This window comes from Panthera tigris, chromosome B4 (genome assembly GCF_018350195.1).
Source record: "Panthera tigris isolate Pti1 chromosome B4, P.tigris_Pti1_mat1.1, whole genome shotgun sequence".
NCBI classification, from domain to species: Eukaryota; Metazoa; Chordata; class Mammalia; order Carnivora; family Felidae; genus Panthera; species Panthera tigris.
In genome coordinates, this window is record NC_056666.1 from 110514251 (window position 1) to 110537764 (window position 23514).

A 23514-nucleotide genomic window follows, 5' to 3' on the forward strand; every position below is an offset into this window, starting at 1 on the left:
ATGAACAAAATAAAAATGAAAATCAGTTAATAGGATGAGGTTGTGGACCTGGGGGGAGCAGGAAAAGAAAGCTAACAACAAAGCCCTGTCAAGGAGGTAAAGCCATACATAATATTATTATAAACGGGATTTAAAGATATGATAGCTCAACTGTTCTTACCAGGAAGCTATATCCACACAATCAGGCTGGAATAAGCTATGATGAGCACACCATATGGCACACCTCCTGGATAATCAATGACAGTGTGTCTTAAACACAATTCTTTTTGGTGAGGATTCTAATACTAAGCTAAGGATGTGTGTGCTTGCTAAAGTCTGGTATATGCAGAAGATTTAAGTACTCAGGCAAGTGGAAATAGGTAATGTATAAAATCCCAAAGTAGGCTCTGCAACCAATTATTTGTAAGCATTGACACTAGGGCTACTTCTCCATATGCTCCCAACCAGAGGTCCTCAATACTTGTCCCCCTTCTCTCCCCCCAAAAATACTCGCTAGGCTTTTTTGACTACTATATTACAGGACAGTGAAAACATATTTACAGGATAAGCCATGTTGATAACAAGGAAGCTAAAACTACGATACAAAATGACAAGTCATGTGGTCTGGGTAGCTTAAGTATTTGGGGAGAAGTAGAGTGTAGGAGGTCAGAGTTTGAGCTCCGGATTTAGTCCCATCTTGGCCCTAGCTTGCCTCCATCACTTCATAGTTGGTGTGACTTTGGTTACTTTAACCTCTTTAACACTAATTTGTGGAGAGAGTCTATGTGCATTCTCAAGAAGGAGATAAAATGTTTAGTCGTACATAAAATGGTGGCTGTTTTTATGGAAACCACAGGCACATAAGGAGAATGCTCCTAATGTCTATAATACTATATACCTGGATGAGCAAACACAAGGTGGTAACGTTGGCAATCCTTTTCAAATTATTTTATAAATGGAATGCAACACCCATCAACATTCTAAAAGGATGTTTTTGGAGAACTGACAAAATAATTCTAAAGTTCATATGGATAAATAACAGGCCAGAATATCCAAGAAACATTTGAAGGAAAACCTTGTGCACTATATTTTGAAGAAATACTTGAAGCAACAATAATGAAAAAGGTATGATAATAGATCGAGAACAAACAGATCAGTAAGACAGAAGACAAAGTCTCAAACAGACACAAGTATATAACAGTTTAGTTTTAAGAAAGTACAAATCAGTAAGGAAAGCAACAATACAAATGGAAGATAACTTTGTTAACTACAAATCTGTACCTTATGATCAAAATTAATGGATTTAGAATTTAAGGTCTAATTGTCAAAAATAAAACCTTAAGAAGAGTAGCTAGAGATATATTCGGGGAGTAGGGAAGGACTTCATCTGCATCAACTCCAAAGAAACCATAAAATTAAATTAATGATATTAATGCAACTAAACCTATCAATAATCAGAAAGAGAATTCAAGGGGAAATAACAAAGAAAACATACTGTAGATAGCAAAGGGGGTCAACCTTATTAATTAAAATGACCTAAGGATCTGGGGCACCTGGGTGGCTCTGTCAGTTAAGCACCCACTCTTGGTTTCTGCTCAGGTCAGGATTTTGCAGTTTGTGGGATCAAGCCCTGCAACTGGGCTCTGTGCTAACAGCACAGAGCCTCCTTGGGATTCTCTCCCTCCCTCTCTCCCCTGACCCCTACTCATTCTCTCTCTCTCTCCCACTCTCAATAAATAAAATAAACTTAAAAAAAATAAAATGACCAATTTTAAAATGAACAAAACAATAGAAAAATGGCCAAAACATACAAATAGGCAATTCTAAGAAATACAAATGAGTAGAAAAATGAAAAGAAGTCAAAGCTCACAAGTCACGGTTCTTACCACACACATCAAAATGGTAACCGTGGGAGACAACAGATAGGTTAATTATTTCGACAGTGGTACTCATTTTACAATGTATTGATATAGTAAAACATCACATTGTACATATTATAACTATATCCAGTTTTTGTAAAAAATGAATATTTTTAAAAAGCTCACAAGTTGTTAAAAAATAAAAATTAACATCTATTACAAAGACTTTTTAAAAATTAAACAATTAATAATTAAATAAATATAACACCTAATATATATGTTTTAAGGTATGGGAAATGGGCACTCCCATATATTATTAGTGGGAATCCAAATTTGTATACACATTCTAGAGCGAACTTGACTTACAGTTTGTTTTTAAGTTCTTATCCTTCTTTTTTTTAATGTTTACTTATTTATTTTGAGAGAGAGAAAAAGCGGGGGAGGGGCAGAGGAAGAGGGAGAGAGAGGGAGAGAGAGAAGCTCCCAAGCAGGCCCTGTGCTGTGGGCACAAAGCCCAAGGAGTGGCCCGATCTCATGAACCATGAGATCATGACCTGAGCCGAAATCAAGAGTCAGAGGCTTAACCCACAGAGTGCCCCGGGAGCCCCTAAAGTTCCTATCCTTTGATTCAGTAATTCCTCGCACAGAGTGTGCTTCTTGGTTCCAAATCCACCATTCAAACTTTGTTTTGTGATGCTGACACTGGGCCCCTCTGCAAGCTACAGCTTTCTCTTTCCAGTGGCTTCCTTGGTAGGCTTTGCCAAAAGGAGGCCAGAGGTCAGAGGAGAGAGATTCTTCCCCCTGTTTGATTGCTGCTTGAGTCAGCCTCTTCCCACAACAGCCTTGACCCTGACCGAGGCACGAGCACCAGGTGGCCGTGCCCCTCACAAGTCTGGGTCCGCCTCTGCTGGGTCTGTCCTCTGAGCTTGGAGGGCAGGGCCTCTTCTTCAAATCTCTGAGCTTCTAACAGCAGCAACCTTTTCCTGGGAGACTACATTTTACATGTTACCAACAGTTGTCTCCTGGTAATTTTCTGTTTCTTGTATATTGTGTGAGGGTGTACATGTGTTTTCTCATTTTTTTTTTTACTACTTTTCATTCTTTGTATAATTAGGAAAAGTTACTGCTTTTTTTTTTTTCAACATACATATTCACACATGCACAGTGGTTAAAAGCACACTCTCTAAAGCTAGATAGAGTTCAAAATCCAGTTTTGTTACACACGACTGGATGACCTTGGGTAAATTTCAGATGCCCAGGTTAGTATAAAATACATACAAGATGCTAAGAATTCCACTAAATGGATAAAAATATTTGTTTCCCTTGACAAAATTAGAATCATATTGCTCATAATACTTTTTTCACTTAATATAAAGATAAATAAAATTCATATTTAAAAACTTTGAAAAATAAAAATCACACTTCCCTATAAAGATATATAAGTTATTTTTAACTCTCACTTTGAAATAGTTTCAAACATACAGAAAAGTTGCAAAAATAATGAAAGGGACTCTCATATATCCATCTAGATTCATGTGTTGACATTTTCCCACATCTGGTATATCATTATCTATTTAATTTTTTTTTTTTCTGAATCTTTTGGGAGAAGCTATAGACACTATGCCTCTTTTATCTAAATTACTGTAGTTGATATTTCCTAAGGACAAGACCATTTCCATAAATGGAAATTTAGCATTGATACTATTATCTAATATTCAGCCCATATTACATTTTTGCCAATTGTCTTAATCATGTCCTATATAGCAATTTTCCCACTGACCAAGGATCAAATCCAGAATCACACACATTGTATTTAGCTGTTGTTAAATATGGTATGGCTATATAATAATCCATCTACTAAAAAAAATAATAATAATAATCCATCTACTGATATATATACTATGCTTTTATTTAACTAATACTCAAGTAACTTGTATGTGCTTTAGTAAAATAATCCAAACAAATACATGAAAAGTAAAAGAATTTTGCCACCGTAAACACTGAAACCTAGCAAAATCCTGTAGCAATTTAGAAGGCAATTTAAAATGTACATGTAATACACAAACCGGGCTTTATGGCAGCCATCATTACCTCATGCAAAGGAAAGAGAAAACGCTGGAGGAATTATTTTTTTTTAAAGGTAAATTATACTAAAACATTCTCCAGTTGTAAAAATCCATTTGAAATGCAAATGATCAGGGTCGGTTCAAAGCAACAGAGTTTTACCTATGCTTGAGCATGTATGACATACCCACAGTATGGGACCTTCTACTGATGCTTACCTCAGAAAGTAAAAGAAAGGAAATTGAAAGACACAGAAAGAAGCAGACAAGGACCAGCACTGGGCCTTAGTAACCAGTTCACTTGGATTATAAGGGTTTTTAATCTCTCTGAAGCCCTAACATATTTTACAAGTCCTAGTTTCATAAAGTCCAAAGAAATGACGAAAATTCTTATTAGCAGACTTGCTGACTACTTCCGCCAAACAGTTAACTGCCAAGTGGCTAAACAGAGAGAAGGACAAAGCCACCTGGCTTTACTGTGTCTGCAGCACCCAACAACTCAAAACCAGACAGGTAGAGATGTACAGAACCGCTGAAAGCGGAGTTCACGGTTTTCCACGAAACTCTGACAGACCCACAGGTGGCATTTACTCCACAGTAAATCATCCTCTGGGTCAGCAGCAGGAAGCTCATCATGGGCTGACGGTCCAAGAGACTGGGCACTTTTCAGAGTGCTACTGTAGTAATTTCCTGTGTGAAAAGCTCACTGCTGTTCTTGCATTCCTCAGGGTGCATTTCTTCTCATCTCAGAGGATGTTGCTCTTCCACAGGAAGAGGAAGGAACCAGTTGTTACTGGATGTGTGGGCAGAGAGAGCTGTTGGGCATTTTCAGCATGCCTCAGTCTCAGCTGTGGGAACTGGGGGTGCGGCTTAGAGCCCTAGACTCGGACCGAGCGTAGTCCTGCAGCAGTTAGGAGTCATAGCTTACAAAGACAGAATTTCTGACTGACTGGGTGTCATGGGATCTACCCCCCAAACCAAGAGCACACTATACACACTGTATGTTAGTCAACTTGACAATAAATTATATTTGAAAGAAGGAGGAGGAGGAGGAGGAGGAGGAGGAGGAGGAGGAGGAGGAGGAGGAGAGACAGCAGCTCAGGAATTTGGAAGGCAGAAATAATACCTGGAACTTCACACCTCCAGTTCCTAGAAATGTGCTAATATTCTGAAGGAAATTCTAAAAAGTACTCTGTTGGACTCCTAAGTAACGTATTTTATACAATCTTTTTGGATAGAGTCTCTTTATTTTTGTTTGTTTGTTTTTACATTTCACAGAGAAGAGTTTAAGTCCTAAATCATTTTTGTTGAAATTTAATTAGAATAACAGTTTTTGGTGAAAGGAAACCCTCATTAATGTAAGCTTTCTTTCCTTGTGACCTGGAAATTGGGAATGAAGCTCAAATTAGTATATTTTTCAGTATAGCTAAATCAAACAGTTGGGACTTATGGCCATTATGATTTTTATTAAAAACTACATTTTATTTGAAAGAAAAAAAGAAAGCTTCTGACCCACACTATTAATCTCTTTTTATAGTTGTACTATCTTAGTAAATTTTACAGATGATGAGATCTGTGTCTTCTAAAAAAGAAAAAAGTCATGTTCCTTTAACAGACTAAAAAGTTTTAGTTGGATCCCTTTTTTTTTTTTAATCAAAAAACACATTTTTTAAAGGTCAACTATCACATTCACAACTGTTGGTAGTTTTTATAACATATGGGTCATGATATACTTCAAAAGCAAAGATACGGCTAATTGAAAATAGTCTCTTTCCATCTCTAATATTTTCGCTCCTATCTCTAAAATAACTTGTATCTGGAACAAAAAAAAAAGTGGTCTTTTCTTTTAAATGGTAAAGGATCTGTGAAAACATTTTCTTCATTACCTCTGTTGATTATCATGTATGTCTTATTTGTAAAATGTCTTTCTCAATTACTTCATTTCTTACAATGTCAAAGGGCAATGTTTTAAAATTATTTCTCAGGGCGCCTGGGTGGCTCAGTCGGTTGGGCGTCCGGCTTGGGCTCAGGTCATGATCTCACAGTTTGTGAGTTCGAGCCCCGTGTTGGGCTCTGTGCTGACAGCTTGGATCCTGGAGCCTGCTTCGGATTCTGTGTCTCCCTCTCTCTCTGCCCTTCCCCCACTCATGCTCTGTCTCTCTCTCTCCTTCAAAAATAAATAAAAACACTAAAAAAAATTAAAAAAAAAATTATTTCTCAACCCTGATAAGAATTCTTTTGGTTCTACTAAGCATCTTAGAGTTACATTTAACTTTTTGAGTTACCAGATTAAAAGAAAAAAAAAAATTACTGTATCCTACTTGACATGTTCACTATTGTCGAAAATGAAGACTAAAAGTCTTTTACTAAAAGAAGGAAAACTGTAAAAGGTACCAGCTAGTGAACCCGAATACAGATTCTACAAACACGTGTGTTCATTTCCTTTCAAATGCTTAGAGCAAGGGCCAGGAGAAAGATACCCCAGGGCCACTAAACCAATGCCCAAGGATAACATTAAACTGTTTTTCTAAAGCTTAGTAAGCAGCAACAAAATTACAAACAACACACCTAGTTTCAGAAATCCTATGCTAAACTTGCAAATCAAAAGCCACCTTATAAAAATATTGCAAAGTTTAAAAACTTAAAAAAGAATCTCACCTACCTCCAAATTTAGAGGCGGTTTATACGTAAAACCAGCAATGTTAGCGTACAGAAAAGTAGTGAAAGCGGGAGGCTTGTGCAACCTGATTTTTACGGATTTCCCCGGAAAAGTAAATGGGGAATCTGGGGACAATAAATTGCATATTACCATTTTACACTTTCAAAGTGATAAATTTTAGTTTTGAGACATTTAGGTTTGCATGTACTGTGTTCTTTCAAGTAAGTCTTTCCAAATCTTTGCTTACATAAGCAGTTAGGAACTGGAATCACTCTGAACTAGTTATGCAATGTTGTCTAGTAACCAGGACAAACTGTTGCCACAACATCCGTGGAAATATCCTCTCTGTATCTGCAACTTTACTCTTTGTATGTCCATATATTTTGTCAATGCATTAATATTTTTCAGAGAGCATATACTGTATGACTATCTCCATGAAAGTGGGTAGCATTTTTGTTTCTAAAAATATGCTGAAGCACAAATCTTTCCAACGGGGAAACCAGTGCACTTTGCTGAAAAATACAAATCTAAATGACATCTAGGAAGGAGTCGTGTGTTTTTTACCATTGCGCTCACTTCCTGAAGTCACAGCAATAGCAGAGGATCTCTTGCACTGATTCAACTGATCACTTTCCTGATCCTAAAAAAGGATGTAGTAAAACCACGGTTCTTTTTTCCTCAGCAACCCCTCTGGCAGAATGATGCAGAGCCAGGAGATAATCTCAGCTGCCCTGAGATTCCTCAAGGGTACACCTTACTGTCCCTGGGGAAAGGAGACAGGGAATCGCACAGCTGACATCAAACCTGTCAGGAAATCCTCTTGGCTCTGCCTTTAAAATACATCCAGAATGGATCACTTATCACCACCTCATCTGCTACCACCGTGGGTCAAGGGAGGCCTCTCTGCTGACTATTCATTAGCTTCCTAACCAGCAAGTCTTCTTGTTCCTCCCCACCCCCATCCCCAGGGCGATTCTCCACATGGCGGTGGCCGCGGTGAACACATTAAAACCTAAGTCACACAACTCCAAAGGAAAGCCTCTGGAGGCGCCCACCTCACTCTCAACTGGAGCTTCCAGCACTGCTCCCACTTGCCTCGAGTGCCTTCCCAGGTACCCGTGTGGCATGTTCCCTTCATTCCTCACGTCACCTCTCGCATGACCCTTGTCCTGAACATACTACCTAAAACGCACCCTTAGTCCTGTCTGCCTTTAGTGCTTTCTAAACCTTTGCATGTTTTGAGCCTATATGCGCTGGGCTCTATTATGCTATACAGTCTGTTTTTTAACCTGTGAACTCCCCGTCTTCCCCACTAGAATGTTGAAAGCCAGCTTATCTGGGCAGGTATTATTGTTCGCTTTTTCTAAAGTCAAGAACAGTGAATGGCACAGAACAGTCACTAAGTGCAGGCTGAGACACACGTGTGCTGCAAGCAGGCACATCCCTGGCCTTTCACTGCAGGGGCTACCCGGTGAGGCAAGCAACTTAAAGATCCCAAGCTAGACTGATGTACTTCTATTACCGTGGTACGTATTTTCAACTATTTCTGAGGTGTCCACTTACAACTTGCTTTCCCCAATTGGAATGTCCCTATCAAAATCCTATCCAACTCTGGTTAGGTCAAGAATTGGTCAAAAGTTTCCTTCTAGAGGAGTCCTCTAGTTTTCTCCAGCCCATTAGTGATCTTTTCAGAATACTTCCATCAATAATCTCTTATGGCAATCATACATACCTTTCATCTAGTATACTGAAATTGCCACTTGTTTCTTAAACTCTTATTTCTATTGGGCTAGGTTGTAAGTTTCTTGAAGTCAGGTAGGCAGCTTGACAGGCCACTGAGCATCTCATGTAATGCTTTCATGCACTCCAATTTTAAATATCTTGACTGCTGGAGCACCAAAACCCTTGATTTTTTTTTTCCTACAATACAATCACAAATTCTCCATGTATTATAAAGATTAATTTGACCTGAAATATTGTCCCCATTTCTAAGGAAAGACATCCACATTACGTTCATCTTCTACACAGTGGCCAGAATGAAGAGGAGAATCACTTTGATTCTCAGAAGAGAGTCCAGTGTTTCGACAATCAGAAGAACGTGTACAAGATTATCAATTTCATTTTGTTCATTTGTAGGACAAATAATAGTAAAATCAACACATCAAACCTTAGGAATATAGTTTACCTAAAATATTTTAATAACTCTAGAGTATTTAAAACATTTTTTTTTTATAATCAGTATTGTTTTTTAAAAAAAGACTTTACATTAGGATTCAGAAGAGAAATTCCTATCTTGCCTGCCTTTTGCAGGGAAGGAGTGACGATGGGGAAGGGTCTAGAACATCCCACATCACATGTCAATGCCAATGCTAAATGCTGTTGTACAACTTTGATGATAAAATCTTGGTCTGGTTCTAACTGAATAAATGAAAACATTAAAAGACTCAATGGAATCTTGCAAAACCCTTAGAAAATCAGTATATAATAAGTAACAATGTAATGAGAATAAAGATTCAGGAATGTGAGATCAACATTTTAAAACTATATCTATATGAGAGCCAGTACAACCCTTTACAACCACCCCCCCTCTTTCTTCTTCTTCTTCTTCTTCTTCTTCTTCTTCTTCTTCTTCTTCTTCTTCTTCTTTTTTATTTAAACAATTAAGCTTTAAAAAATGCAGATTGGTAACAGCTTATTTTGATGCTGAAATATTGTATCAGATTTCCCGCCTGGCATTAGAGGCACAAGTGCAAGTCACAGAGCTACCAACTGTTACACTGTATGCCACAATTTCTTCTCTGTAGTAAGAAAGCACCAGAGCCCAGATATCAGTATTCTCAGATCTAGAAATCATCCTGAATGTAACAGTAAATCAGGTCAAAGAAGCAACAGAAGCCAACTGTTCCCTATACCATAACAAATCTGCTCGTATCCTACTAGGAAATTTGACAAATTAAGGTTTCAAGAGTAATCTTTTTTATGCCTTATCTTGAAAATTTCTTCCAGTCTTCTACAAAAACCAAACGAATAAATACCCCAAACAAGAGTGATCACAATAACAAAACCCCAAACCACCTGTAAACACTATGTGTTTTGGCTTCTAATATTTCTCTGGGTTTTAAAATTACAATGACATGCAAAGTTCACATCACGAATACTCAGCGCAGCGGTGCTTCATGCCACAGTAGACACAAATATCCTCTACAACTATGCCTGATTTGTTGTGCAGAAGGAACAGAAAAGCAGCCGAAGTACAGAGGGGACTGCAGATTAAGACTCGCCAGTAGATTAATGGAACATGAACATTTAAAGAGATTTCACCATAGTTTTCTTTTCTTTTTTTAATGTTTTTAATGTTTATTTTAGTTTTGAGAGAGAGAGAGAGAGAGAGCGCGAGCGCACAAGTGGGAGAGAGACACAGATAGAGGGAGAGACAGGATCTGAAGCAGGCTCCAGGCTCTGAACTGTCAGCAGTGCCCGAGGCGGGGCTTGAACGCATGAACTACGAGATCATGACCTGAGCCAGTCAGATGCTTAACCAACTGAGCCACCCAGGCGCCCCTCACCATAGTTTTCTAACCAATTATCTAACAGTGAGCTAAAAGAAAGATATATACCTTGACAATTTAAAGGAAAAAGCGTTAAAGATAATCTTTATAAAAAGATGCTTTATGAGCATCTAGTTTTGTCTTTACAGAATGTCCTAGTAAAATAAGTAACATCAGGAGTCTTTACACCTTACCTGGGGGCAAACAGCTATCTTCCAGATTGTAAAAGAATCTACTTAGAGGGGATTTCATTAACCTAATGCTAAACCAATTTAGGGCAAATATGTTTTTGTTTTCCTATGTTTTGTTTTATTTGTATGAAGCATCAAGCACACAACTCAAAGTAACAGTACAGTCTTCTTTGTAATGTTTATATGTTGGGTTGAGCCATGGGGAAATCACTGACATTAGACCATTTTTGCCTACAGAATGGCAATTTCATATAATCCCACCTAATATTATCCCTTATGTGGACAATAATTGTACTCTTAATCTTATTAGTTTTGTAGCATAGCTGCAAACTTGTGCATTTATCATACAAAATTGTCCTCTCAAAGTCCCACATACATCATAGTCCCTGAGTTAGGGTCCTATAACATGGACTAGTTGACTTGGGCACCCTCGGATTACCATCCAGGGACAGACACCCTGCTATCACTTGCTCGGTGGCAATTATGCCACTTCCATAGCATACTCTCAAAAACATCTGCATCATTCATGTCATGAGACCTTGCAAAGCTTGAAGGGTACTGGCAGGGAGAGTGTAGGCCAAAGATTTTGGATGATCTGTGATATTTTCTAGGTCAGGCATGCCCAACTTTATAGACTGATAACCTCATAAGAAGGCCTCAAATCTCAGAAACCACCTAACTTTTTTGCTCCTTTTACTACAGAGGCAAAACCCCAACCCATTAGAATTTATAAGTTTCAACAGCATTCCTTTTGAGTAATTCATTGAACAAACATGAATGTATTGAGCACTATTACAAGTCACCAATCAATATGGCAAGAATTGGATGTCTAGTTAATTTTTAATGTCATAAGTAAGCTACTAATGCAGAAATGCTAGGAGGGATATTTTATAAACATGAATACTGTAAGAGACAAGACCACAGGCCTGCTTGAGGTTCTAGGTGTCACCACTGATTACTGGACTTCCTTCCCTCTGACAATCATCCCCTTGGTTACTTGCCCTCCTCCCAAGCCCCCAGGCTGATTTCTTGTGGGTGGAACTTCCCATGAGTGATCTATGAGTATTCTCTCCCTGGGATTAACACTGAAAGAACCCTTTAATACTTTAATAAGTACAGTTCTTTCTGGTACAGGACAGATTCAGGATGGACTAGTCCTTCTGCAGGATTCCTCTACAAAAAATACTATTCTTGACATATGCTGGAAAGTGTACAATGTCATAATGTCAAGTGTTTTGGTTTATTTCCTTTCTTGGCCACACATTAATAATCTCTCCAGAATATTTAACTATACTGACACCATCCGAGTAGTGTCACCAAAGACCATGCATGCAATGCCTCCCATTCATTCTTAGGACTAGTTGTGCATTGACTAGCAGGAGTTGATGGCAACGATGATTAGCCTTGCAAAGGCTAACAGACTCCAACTGAAGTCTGAATCTTTGACTTTACACTGCGCAAATAAATTATATGTATGTAGTTTTTATAAACAAAATTGCAAATACCAAAAATACTTAATCTCTGGATAATCCACCATAGGGATTATCCACTAATAGGGACAAAGGGAAATGGCTGCTTTACTTATAGCTTCTATGGAGAAAACTAGGAAGTGAGTTTAGCATCTCTGAAAGGCAATTAACAGAGAAGAAAATCTGTTCTGTGACAACACAGTGAAATATCACCTGGATAGCACCCTAATAGGAAATGAGACAATGAGTAGGGATTAGACTGAGCTCAAGGTTATCAAAGTAAAGCCTTTTCTGATAATTGGTGCCGCTCCCCCTTGTGGCGATTTAGACATATTGTAAATAGGACTTTTTGTACAAGGTTTTTTTTAATGCTAAAATGTTAGGCTATTTAGCCCATTTTTTATCCCCTCTCCCACACACTTTTTAAGGAAAATGGATTCTCCAAATAATTATATGCCACTTAAATGTCAAAGAAAACTTACTGTAGTAGAATCAAAAGAAAGGATGTCCATAACAGGGGGAGAAGAAGTCTGCAAATCGATTACCTCAAGCTTTGGATTAATCTGTGTATATATACAAGAAAAGTTAACATTAGTTTTTTCTACCATAAAAAACGGAATGCTATTTGCAATAACCTAGAGGGTATTCCTAATATATTCTAAAAATTAAAATACATTGCTAAATTCACTAACATGAATACAAAAAATTTTAAGTACAATATCAGCCTATCAAGTCTATCAATGTATAAGAAAAGATCACTATGACCAGGTGAATTAATCCCAGGAATAAAAAGTTGATTTTACATTGGAAAATCAACATAATTTACCTATAAAAGGATTTTTTTTAATAAAATAAAATAAAATGACCCACCTCAGAAGATGCAGAAAAAAGTCCTAGCCAGTTCATTAAAGCAAGAAAAGGAAATAAAAGGTGTTAAGATATAAGAATTGGAACAAAAGAAATAAAATTGTTATTCATATATAATTATCTATGGAAAAATTCCAAGAGAATCTACTGCTGACTCATTAGGAAGATCCAAAATTGATTCACACAATCAAGTGCACGTCTGTACTTCAACACACAGTCAGAAAATGTAAATTTATGGGGTGCCTGGCTGCTCAGTCAGTAGATCAGGTGACTCTTGATCTCAGGGTGGTGAGTTCAAGCCCCACATTGGACATTAAACAACTTTTAAAAAGAACAAAAAGATATCATTTACGATACCATAAAAATGTAAATACATCAGAATAAACACACAAAGGTTGGTGTGGGAAAAATAATAAAACTAATGTAAAATATATTTTAAAAGACCTAACTAGGGGAGCCTGGGTGGTTCAGTCAGTTGAGTGTCTGACTCTTGGTCTAGGCTCAGGTCATGATCCCAGGGTCGTGGGATTGAGCCCCACGTCGGGCTCCATGCTGAGTGTGGAACCTGCTTAAGATTCTCTCTCATTCTCTCTCTCTAAAAAATAAATATATATATATATATATATATATATATATATATATATATATATATATATATATAAAACAACCAATTTTTAAAAACCTCATACATCTGATTACATCAAACCCAAAAATTTCTTTTTAACAATGGACACCACAAAGTTAACCATTAGAACATGGAAAAGGAGGATAGATTATGATGTCTGAAACTGAAAAAGTAGGTTTTTCTTGCACATCTACAAATTAATGTGAAAGACAGTGATCCCAAGAAAAAATTATGGAAGAGAAAACCTAACAGTTGACCAGCATATTGAGAGATTTTCAGAAACATTAGTAATTAACACAGATTAAAGCGAAATACCACTGAACATCTATTAGGTTCCAAAAATGAGAAAGCTCAGTGATGCCAACCTTGTTTATGGCAGCACTGTTTACAATGGTGGAAAAAAAACCACACAACCAAAGGCCCCCAAATATTCATCCACAGTGGAAAAGACACATAAATCGTGCGAATTACTACTGTGCTAAATTCATTGGGATCCTACCCAGCCGTGAAGATAAATAAAATACAATATGTAACAACATATGAATGAATGAATAAATGAATGAATGAATGAATGAATGAATTCAGAATCCGTATGTAGGATTCTCAGGATTTTAACGTTAAGTGTAAAAGCGCTTATAGAGAAATAGACTCAGTATGACTTCATTTGTATAAAGTTTAAAACCATCTAAAAGTAAATAACATCTAATTATAGATTCAAATATATATAGTAAATAAAAAAGAAAAGCAAGATTGGCTAACTAGATTGGCTATTATTTCTGAGGAAGGTCACTTCAGAATTCTAGAAGATGAAAGAAAAAAATAAATAAAACCACATCATCATCAATTATTTATTAAAGATCGTGAATACAAATTGGTTAGCCAAGGGAAACACAGATAGCAGAACTTTGTATCAAATGAATGGTCCCAGCAGTGGGTATATAAGAACCTCAAAGAAGAAACTGCTGACTTCGTGAGAAAATCTTCCCCATGGAGAAAACACAGGAAGGGCTTAAGATGGATCTTTGAAAGAAAGGTTTAGAAAACAAAAGCCGAGAGACACAGAGGAGGTCAAGAGCATTCCTGAGCACAGAGGCAGAATGCTGATGTGATACCTTTGCACAGGGTAGTAACAGGAGAGATTGCAAGGGGCAAATTGTGACAGGTGAGGGAATTGGGGAAGGCACAGAAAAGATGGGGCCCACGACATGCTTTAGCAAGACGGATCGGACAGAGGCATGTAGGGTAACAGTGAGGACACCATTGCGACAGCCCGGGACTGGGGTGATCAGGGCTGAGACCAGCGGAAGAGGAGCTGAATGATTTTAAAAGCACTTATCACGTTTGATGGGTAAAGCTGTAGTTTGGGAAACATTAAGAGGCTTTTATAATTACCCAGCCACCTGCATCAGAGGTGCAGGCCCCAGAATGCCCACACCACAGAGAAGGGTTAGCACAGCCAAGGATGCAGACGAGGGCCTATCGGCCCAGCCTGCCAGCACCTTGGTTTCTTTCTGGCGGCTCCAGACAGCAGAAAACACAGCCCCCTCCTATCAGCTCTGAGTCCACACTGGGGGCCGAGATAAGAAACCTGAGGATCAGTCACCTTCCTTCCAGTCAGCCTAGCCAGCCACCGGAGAGACTGCCTGCAGACATTTTATTCTCTTTTATCTACTGCCACCTAGCGTACACATGAAATCAATTACGTATGAAAAATACAATCTGGTTTTACCATCTGAAATTGGAACTGTTAAAAAAATCTAAACCCCATGGAAATAGCCTCTCTCGTGGGGAAATCCTTGAGCTGCTTTCTACAAGTTGGAGAACTCCTGCTGGAGCTAACGAGTTGCTGACACATACATTAAAATGGAGCAGGACGTTCTTCTCAAAAAGAGAATATGTGGAGGGGCTGGTTCTGTGCTAGCTCATCTCCAGGAATATTAACAGTACGTTCTAGCTCTCCATCCTTATTAAAGGAAAGGACCCTGTAATAACTGCTCACCTTGAAATGGAGTGGGCTGCCTTTTGAGGGCCGAGTGTTCCATCACTGAACAAGGACACGTCACGGAGGGGTTCGTGCATAAAGAAACCCTCACACGCACCACCCACTCTGGGGCTCTGTGAGGAGCCCTAGGACTGCTACTAACAAATTCTGAAGGGCAAGGAATACGCACTCCTGTCTTGTTCTTTGTTGCACCCTCTAAAGCTAGTACAATGTCCAGCACATAGATACTCATTCTCTATTAACAGAATAAAATTTAATTTTGATTATTTTGAAGCATTCCATCAAAATGGTTAAAAGGACAAAACAGAACCAGTGCACCTGGGTCGAAATGCTAGTATGGCCACTTCCTGACTTTAAGCTTTAACTTACATGTGCCTCGATTTCTCAAGGAATAAAAATAGCACTTTGTAGCGTTTTAAGGAAGATTTAATGACAATTTTTAGAAGCCAATTAGAATAGCTTTGTATGTATTCAATATTATTATTATTACTACTAATATTATTATTATGTAATCTCTGAAGAACATTTATGGAGGCCCAAAACAATATAAGTATATGCCATGGCTAGAAATAAAATATACAATTTGCAGAGAAGTGGTCATTTTTTACCTGAAATTATGTTTTCAACCTTCAGAGAAGATTAAAATAAAAACCCAGTCTCAGACTTGAAGACTTAAATTGATCCATTCTCAGGTGTGCCTGAATGGTTCAGTTGGTTAAGTGGCTGACTTTTGGCTCAGGTCATGATCTCACAGTTCATGAGTTCGAGCCCCGCATCAGGCTCTGTTTAGACAGCTCAGAGCCTGGAACCTGCTTCAGATGCTGTGTCTCTCTCTCTGCCCCTCCCCGACTTGCACAAGTGCACGCGTGCGCGCGCACACACACACACACACACACACTCTCTTTCTCTCTCTCTCTACATAAACATTAAAAAAATGTTTTTAATTGATCAATTTTCAACAATGAATCATGGGAAGACTATCACAAAATACTATTATATAGATGTTTGGTTAAGTTAAAGGAATTTTTCCTACCTGTTAAATATCACACAGAATTTCCTGTGCAATTTATAGATCAAATTCATCTCAAATGGCCATTATAAAATTAAAAGCCACCAGAACAATTATTTTATTGATAATTTTTTTTTAGCTAACTAACCATACTCCCCTCCAGTAATATTCTGTAATTCTCCTAGCATAACTATTTTGATGCCTGTTGCCCTTAGGATAGATTTATTGTCTTCCCATTAACATATGCAAAAGTCTAGGGTACTGCACATACACTGCCTGGGGGCAGAACTGTGTGATTCGGCTCATACCAGTTTGAAGAAGATAAAGCCAGCACGAATTAATGACGTGCCATAGCACAGAGTGGTCAGAGTTAAGTTACCTAGTTTTCAAATTTGGCTTCTTTCCCACCAAAATGAGAAAAAAAGCTGTCCTCATGTTTTTATTTAAGATGGGAGTACGTAGGGGGTGCCTGTCTGGCTCAGTCCATATAGCATGCAAGTCTTGACTTCAGGTTGTAGGTTCAAGCCCCACAGTGGGTTTAGAAATTACTTAAAAATAAAATTTAAAAATATGTATTAAAAAAAAGAAGATGGTGTGCCTAGGCCAGGAGTGCTACAAAGGATGTGCAGTTAGGTTACTGGAAAGGACACAGGAGGGGTCTGTTTCACATAGCTAAAGCTAGGATTGCGTGTTTCATGCCTTCTTTCATGCGGCCTTCTCTCATTTATTCTAAAAGTAATCTGTGATCACCCTCTCTATCCATGGAAGGATTAGCAGTTTCCATATTTAGTCAGCTGGTCCCCAAGGTCTAAGACTGCAGGACGCCCCACCTTCTAACAAGTGAGGCACACAGAGCTGGCAAATAGGGGCTTTTGCAAAAGGCTGCACGATTTCACCCAGGAGACTGAGGTTATGCCATTCAAATGAACCTCACAGAAGACACATAAAAAACATAAATCATGGGAATACTATGATGCTTCAGACTCAGAAATGGAATCCTCACGGTTACTGTAGAAAGAGCAAGTTAGGAAAATTAATTAGATCACTTAGGAGCCATTTTTTCCACATCTCTTTATCCTGTTAATCATGCATCTTTACCTCAAAAAAAGAGAAAAGTTTTCTAATTTTCAAATATTTCCAAAGTAGCGTATGTAACCTGCCTAAACCTTTGAAAAGAAATGAACCCCCAAATTTAGTAGTTCAAAGTAAAACTTACTAATCATGAATAGACACAATACAACGTCTATTACGATTCAAACTCTTCCATTCAAGGTGATATTTTTAAACTAACAGTCTTTTGGTTCTATGAGGGATCCCCAGACATTAACTTGGAGCCTTCAAAAAAATTTGATATTTAACATTTGTTTGTAATATTAAAGATGTCCTCTGTCCAGAACACTTTACACCTTTGCTTTATCATAAGAGCTTTTTAAGGGAAAAAAACAAAAAGCAAACAGTTGGTTGTTCACAGGCAGCGTCCTATCACTTCTGTGGCATTCCACGTCACATGAAATGAAGATGTTTTGCAGATAAACATTCATACCACGTACTTAATTTATGCAACGTGAGTGCTTACAGGTAATTGAAACTGGGTACATGGAGGCTGACATTCTTTAGGACACAAACAATTCAGTCACAGTGCTCACTTTTCTGTTTAGTATAAATGAACTCTAATTCCAGGATGAAAAGATGGTTTTGAATAGATTTTTCAAGTGTGCATGTGAAAAGCATGGTTGAGGGTGGCTCTGCATGGCCCGGGTCACCCTGACCTCGCCAAACAAAGGAACCCCGCCACCGCTACTGCTTTCTGGCTGCTGCGTCAGAGCAGCGCTTCTCAGACAACTTGTTGACATTTTAGAGAAAGTCCAGAACTCTTAAGTGGGCCGGGGCTGGCGGGAAACCACAGGGAAAATGGCTTGGCTCTCTAAGGTGGGGGTGGCGTGGTGTCACGGAGAGATCGCTGAATGGGGAGCCCGGGTCCCCATTCCTCAGCCGGCAGCTCTACCCGCGCCACCCTGGGAAGGTGGCTGAGTGGATGACAGGGCAGCGGCAGCACAGAGGACCAAGCCCGGCCAAGCCCCAGACATGCCAGAATAAAACACACCATGAGTCAACAAAACCAGCTGGGGGTAAAACAAGAAAAGAGAACTTAACCTAAAATATGTCTCCCAAACATTTTAGGTGAATATATGCGATCACAGGGAATCGACAACTACATCTATCACGGCAGACGCTGAAAACAAAATGTGACGAACCACAAATTATATTACATTACTTCTTTCAAACAAGTAAAAAAATGATGATAGAGTAATAATGATGATATAATAATGGCACAAAGAGGTACTACATACTTTGTTTAGAAGAACTGGAAAGATGGCCAGAAGGTAGAAAGGACAAAAATTATAGCAAAAAAACTGAAAATAAACACCAGCAAGAAAAAATGACGACAGAAATCCCCACATGTGGTTAAACAAAATCTAGAAAAGAATCCAAAAAAGTTAACTTTTAAAGACTGAGGGTACCAAAACCCAAGAATCAAAGAGCTGACTGGGGTGGAAATGCAGGGACCTTCCGTGGAAGGGAGTACGGGACCACCATGTAAACAGTGCTGGTGACTGAACTGTCACTCAGGAGTACATGTTAAGAACTCAAAACAGCTACTCGAAAAGCAAAGCAAGGCTCTGTCAATGATGAAAAACCAATTCAGATAAATAGGTAATAATGATTTCTGATATCAGTTCTTGGAAGAGAAAGGGGCTTACGAATAATCATGCAAAATGGAAAGAAACACACTAATACCAGCCAAGTATCCAGAAAAGATGAATTTTGTCTTTGAAAAGAGTAGAACATTTAAATCTATAGGACCTGAGGGAACTTGTGAAGCAAAACCTACAGCTACATAGATAATTAAATATTTCAAAATATATGCAGGCAAATAGTAAAATGGTCTCAACTATCAGGTTTAATGCCTACATCTCTTCTTACTGTCCACGAGATTTTTTTCTTTTTGCCATTAAAAGGCTTCACGATACCTATTTCAATGACTGTTATAAACATTCTTGCCCTTCAGCCCTGTTCTTACGACAGCCGTTACATACTCTTCCTAAACACACAGGAATACAAAGTTAAGTCAGGCTTCAGGGTCACCGGCCTTACGTTTGATTTCTCATTTCCTACTATTATTGACACAATTTTTAAGCTTTATTTCTAGGCTTTCAAGAAGCAAATACGAGAGGCTTCAGCAGTATTACACGCCATCACCATTTATAGTGTTATTGTATCAGTCAACATAATTGTTTCTCAAAGTGATGTTTTAAGGCCTAACGTTTTACAGAATGAAGTCTAGTTGACCCATAGCCCCAAAATGTACACTTACAAACAGTAGAACAAATATGGGCAAAGTACTCACTTCAACAGTCTCAATTTTTCCTTCATGGGGATGTGGTGTTCTTGGGTATATATCAACAAGATGTGGTGATGAATCAAAATGTAATCTTTTGAGATTTCTTTTAATAATGTCTTTACAATTCAAGCCATCAAAATTAGTCCTCCATAATAAGACCTTTAAAAAATTAGTATGTTGGCAGTTATCCACTTGCATGTAAAAGCACCAGAACTGATTTTTATTTTTACAAAAACCAATATACATAATTGTCCCTTATAATAGGAGAGCTAGATGTATATTTCAACAATGCTATTTTTTTTCAATATTATTTGTCAAGTGTGGAAGGGAAAGATTTAGCACTTGGAATTGCCCTCATGCCCAATTTAAAATTCATACTAAGAAACAACTTACTACTTTAAATTCCCTTTTATTTTTTCAAAGTTCAAAATCATGCTTTTGGCTTGATAGTCCACCTTATTCAATAAATCTGCCTATGTATGACTTTGGGTCATACATAGGCAAAAATGCAAATTTGCTACATTAACAATTTGTATTTACCATCCTCTGAGGAGCTGAACATTTGAAGAACAAGATGTAGAGATAAAAGATGAGGCAGAGTTCAAGTGGAAGTGCCACACCAGTATTGGGAATTCAGTGAGTTACATATATAGTTAAGTGTCCAGATGAGCTGCTGTTTGAGTTCCAGAAAGTACCAGAACTGGCACTATTTCAGCCGGGAGACAGCAGACTTCCTGGCATTAAGTTAAAATATAAACTCATTGATAATCCTCTTAACATATACAAAAGAGCTGATTGTAAAAACCTTAGCTGAGGTCTTGGATTCCTTTTCCCTAACCAAATCAGAGAAGGAGCTGAAAGATTTACAAACCTGTGCATCTGCACCTCCGGAGCTAAATAGGTCTCCACCTTTTGAAAATGAAACAGTAAAGACAGGTCCCTAAAAAAATAAAGGGAGATTTTTTTTTTTTTTAAGCACTTGGTATTGTTTTCTTATGTCCAGGAAGACTATTCATTTTTCATCCTATTCTATATAGACTATTTATGCAATAAGTCTGATAGAACATATCCAGTTGTTGGCAACTAATGTAGGCAGAGTAAAGATTTCAAAGCACCAACCCAATTATATTTGAACATATATAAATGATACTTGATTTACAAAGCAATACTAATAAAAATATGCAATACACGTTTTTCCCTTTAAATAAAAGCTTGTACATGTGTAAGTTAACAAGAATGTCTCTGTGGTTAAGTCTCCAACTCTTGATTTCAGCTCAGGTCCTGATCTCATGGTTCGTGAGTTTCAGCCCCACATCGGGCTCTGTGCAAACAGCACAGGGCCTGCTTGGGAGAATCCCTGCCTGTCTGTCTGTGTCTCTCTCTCTTTTAAAAAATAAATAAATAAAAATTAAAAAAAAAAAAAAAAAAAAAGACTTTCTGGCTTTGGACTCTTTACTCAGAATAACAAATCACTGGCAGAAACCGAATGACAAGTCTGTAGGGAAGACAAACAAAGCCCCTTCCTGACCACAACAGGCTTCACTGAGTTCTCTCTTCACATGGGCGATAGTGAGTCACTGAAAGTTTTGCCAGCAGGACACAGACAGGAGGAGAGCTGTGACTGTTGAACACTGAGGTCACGATTGTGAGAATGATGAATTGGACTGAGAATGAATGGTTGGAGCCAGTTAAGAAATTACTACAATTACCTAGGTGAGAGGTAGTGAGAACCTGAAATTAAGCCAGGACTCTGGAGTTGGACAAGTCACAAGATGTCCAAGGACATTAAAAACAAACAGAGGATACTAATGCTTTTTCTATATAAGAAAAATTTGGGGAAACCATCTTGCATTTTTCAAGTAGATCATCACACAGACTTAGGTTATTATAGCCTCATAAATATCTTTAGACTGAAAAATTCCATCATGTGTAGTGTTTTCCTCCTAAAATATTTTGCTTATCTTTTTTTCTATTATTCTGTACTTCTTCCATGGATATTTTGATACTTGACCACTTCTATTGGTTGTTTCTTCAATCTAAATCCATGGATACACATATATCTGAGCTGGTTAGTGTCTATTTCGGATTTGCTCTAACACAGCTGCAGGACAAATGATAAAGCAAAGCAGGAAGCCAGGCAGGATACATGAAGGCAGAAAGAAGTCCTTCTCCTCTAGACCACAAAGCCTATTCTATTTCTGGAGATAAACAGCTTATAATTGGTTAAAAGGAAGTACCTAGGACATCTTTAAAAAAAAGAGAGAGAATGCAGGATGCATTCTAAAAAAACTTAGAGAAGTTTGTATATTTACCCAGAAAGGAGGAATACTTTATACACTTAAGTAGAGTTTTTATTTAGTGCATTATATGCTGGTGAGTGTGTGTGTGCGCACACGCGCGTGTATCACTGAACAGGCTCAATAAATAGCAAGCCTCTTCCCCACAGGATTCTAAATCAGTTGAAAAATAAGACACAGGAATATCATCTTCCTTACTGGTAAGGGCTTTAAAGAGAAAATGTGGCTCTTTATCTGTGGGTAAATGGGCTTTCCAGAACTGAATCTCAGTATGAGTCAGATTTGAGTACCCAGTCATAGGCAAGACCGGACAAGGGCAGGCCTGCCCACAAGAAATAGCAGAGAAAAACACTGAAGACAGACTCCCAAGAGTAGAAGGCACTGGGCTCTACTCATGGAATTTCTCCTTCTAAACTCACCAGTGAGATTAGTGACGAGGAGGGAGAGGGTGTGAGAGGCTCAGTGTCAGAGCTGTGGAACAGCCTCCACATGAGGGGAAAGACCAGAGTAAGGAAAAGGCTTATCCACCGCCATTTGACCAGTCAAACCTATGCTACATACTGAGGAAGACAGCAGTGGGGGATTAATTTCACAGCCATTGAAAGACACACTGATTTTGACAAGAATTACAATAAATAATATTTCTAAGAGTTGCTTCCAGTGGATAAAAACCAAGTCCTGAAAGCAAACATTTTTTGTGATACCAACAATGTGTGCCACACTTGGAAAGATAATAAAGACATATAAAATGGATCAACACTTTAAAATATACATAATTTAAAAAGCACAAATCTTAGTGTCAAATACCGTATGTCCTTGAAGTGTGTATATAAGTCTTCCTTCTAAGAGATCCAGAATCTTAAGTGTGCCATCTGAAGACGCAGTGATGAGATAGTTACCCGAAGGATGGAATGACACACAATTAACTCCACCGCTGTGAACTGATTTATAGAAAACAAAAGCAAAACGTTCAGAGAACAACTGTCAGTTCTAAAGATGTTCTCTTGCCCTATTAGCAATATTAGGCTGGAAACAACAATCAATCAGAGACAATGTCTCCACAACACCAAAATTCCATGTAGCTCACTAAAACAAGTAAGTAGTTTGCCATCATACAGCTTAAACTTCCAGCTAATGAGACAGAATAGCTTTAAAAGTGAAAGTGTGACATGGAAAGATGATCTCGTTAACCATGTAACTCTAAACTCTTCAGATACATTACCCATATAACGTAGCCAACAATTGATCACCACCAGCTCACATAAGATATACAACCTAGCCTTAAATCAAATTTCATAGCCAATTAGTGGCTTGAGGCTCTGGAATGAAGAGTATGGAAGTACATTTGTAGGAGCCCATGGTCTTGCCAGCTTGTCCGAGAATTCATTTCTGGACACCATCCTTCCAACAGGAGGCAGTACGACACAGCCATCAGAAGGCTGTTCTTCTGAGTACTTTGTAAACAGAAGGCCCCAAGCTAGTTCCATCAATTATTTTAGCACGTTACTTACCCTCCTTAACCCTTAATTTCCTTATCTTTAAA

General features: G+C 38.2%; 1 protein-coding gene across 8 annotated transcripts in view; it reads right to left on the bottom strand.

Moving 5' to 3' along the window:
- Nucleotides 1–23514, bottom strand: part of POC1B (POC1 centriolar protein B) — a 95069-nt gene that overhangs the window by 26714 nt on the left and 44841 nt on the right. For 2 of the 8 annotated variants that reach the window (XM_042992874.1, XM_042992876.1), the window contains 4 exons: nucleotides 22779–22912; nucleotides 20546–20614; nucleotides 19681–19833; nucleotides 12251–12331 (listed from right to left, as the gene is read on the bottom strand). In XM_042992874.1, the coding sequence (XP_042848808.1) occupies nucleotides 12251–12331; nucleotides 19681–19833; nucleotides 20546–20614; nucleotides 22779–22912 (437 nt within the window). Of the gene's footprint in view, nucleotides 1–6563; nucleotides 6686–8292; nucleotides 8481–12249; nucleotides 12332–12638; nucleotides 12662–19680; nucleotides 19834–20545; nucleotides 20615–22778; nucleotides 22913–23514 lie in introns of those variants that run through there. The other 6 variants (XR_006220105.1, XR_006220103.1, XR_006220104.1 and 3 more) reach the window with 6 other exon arrangements.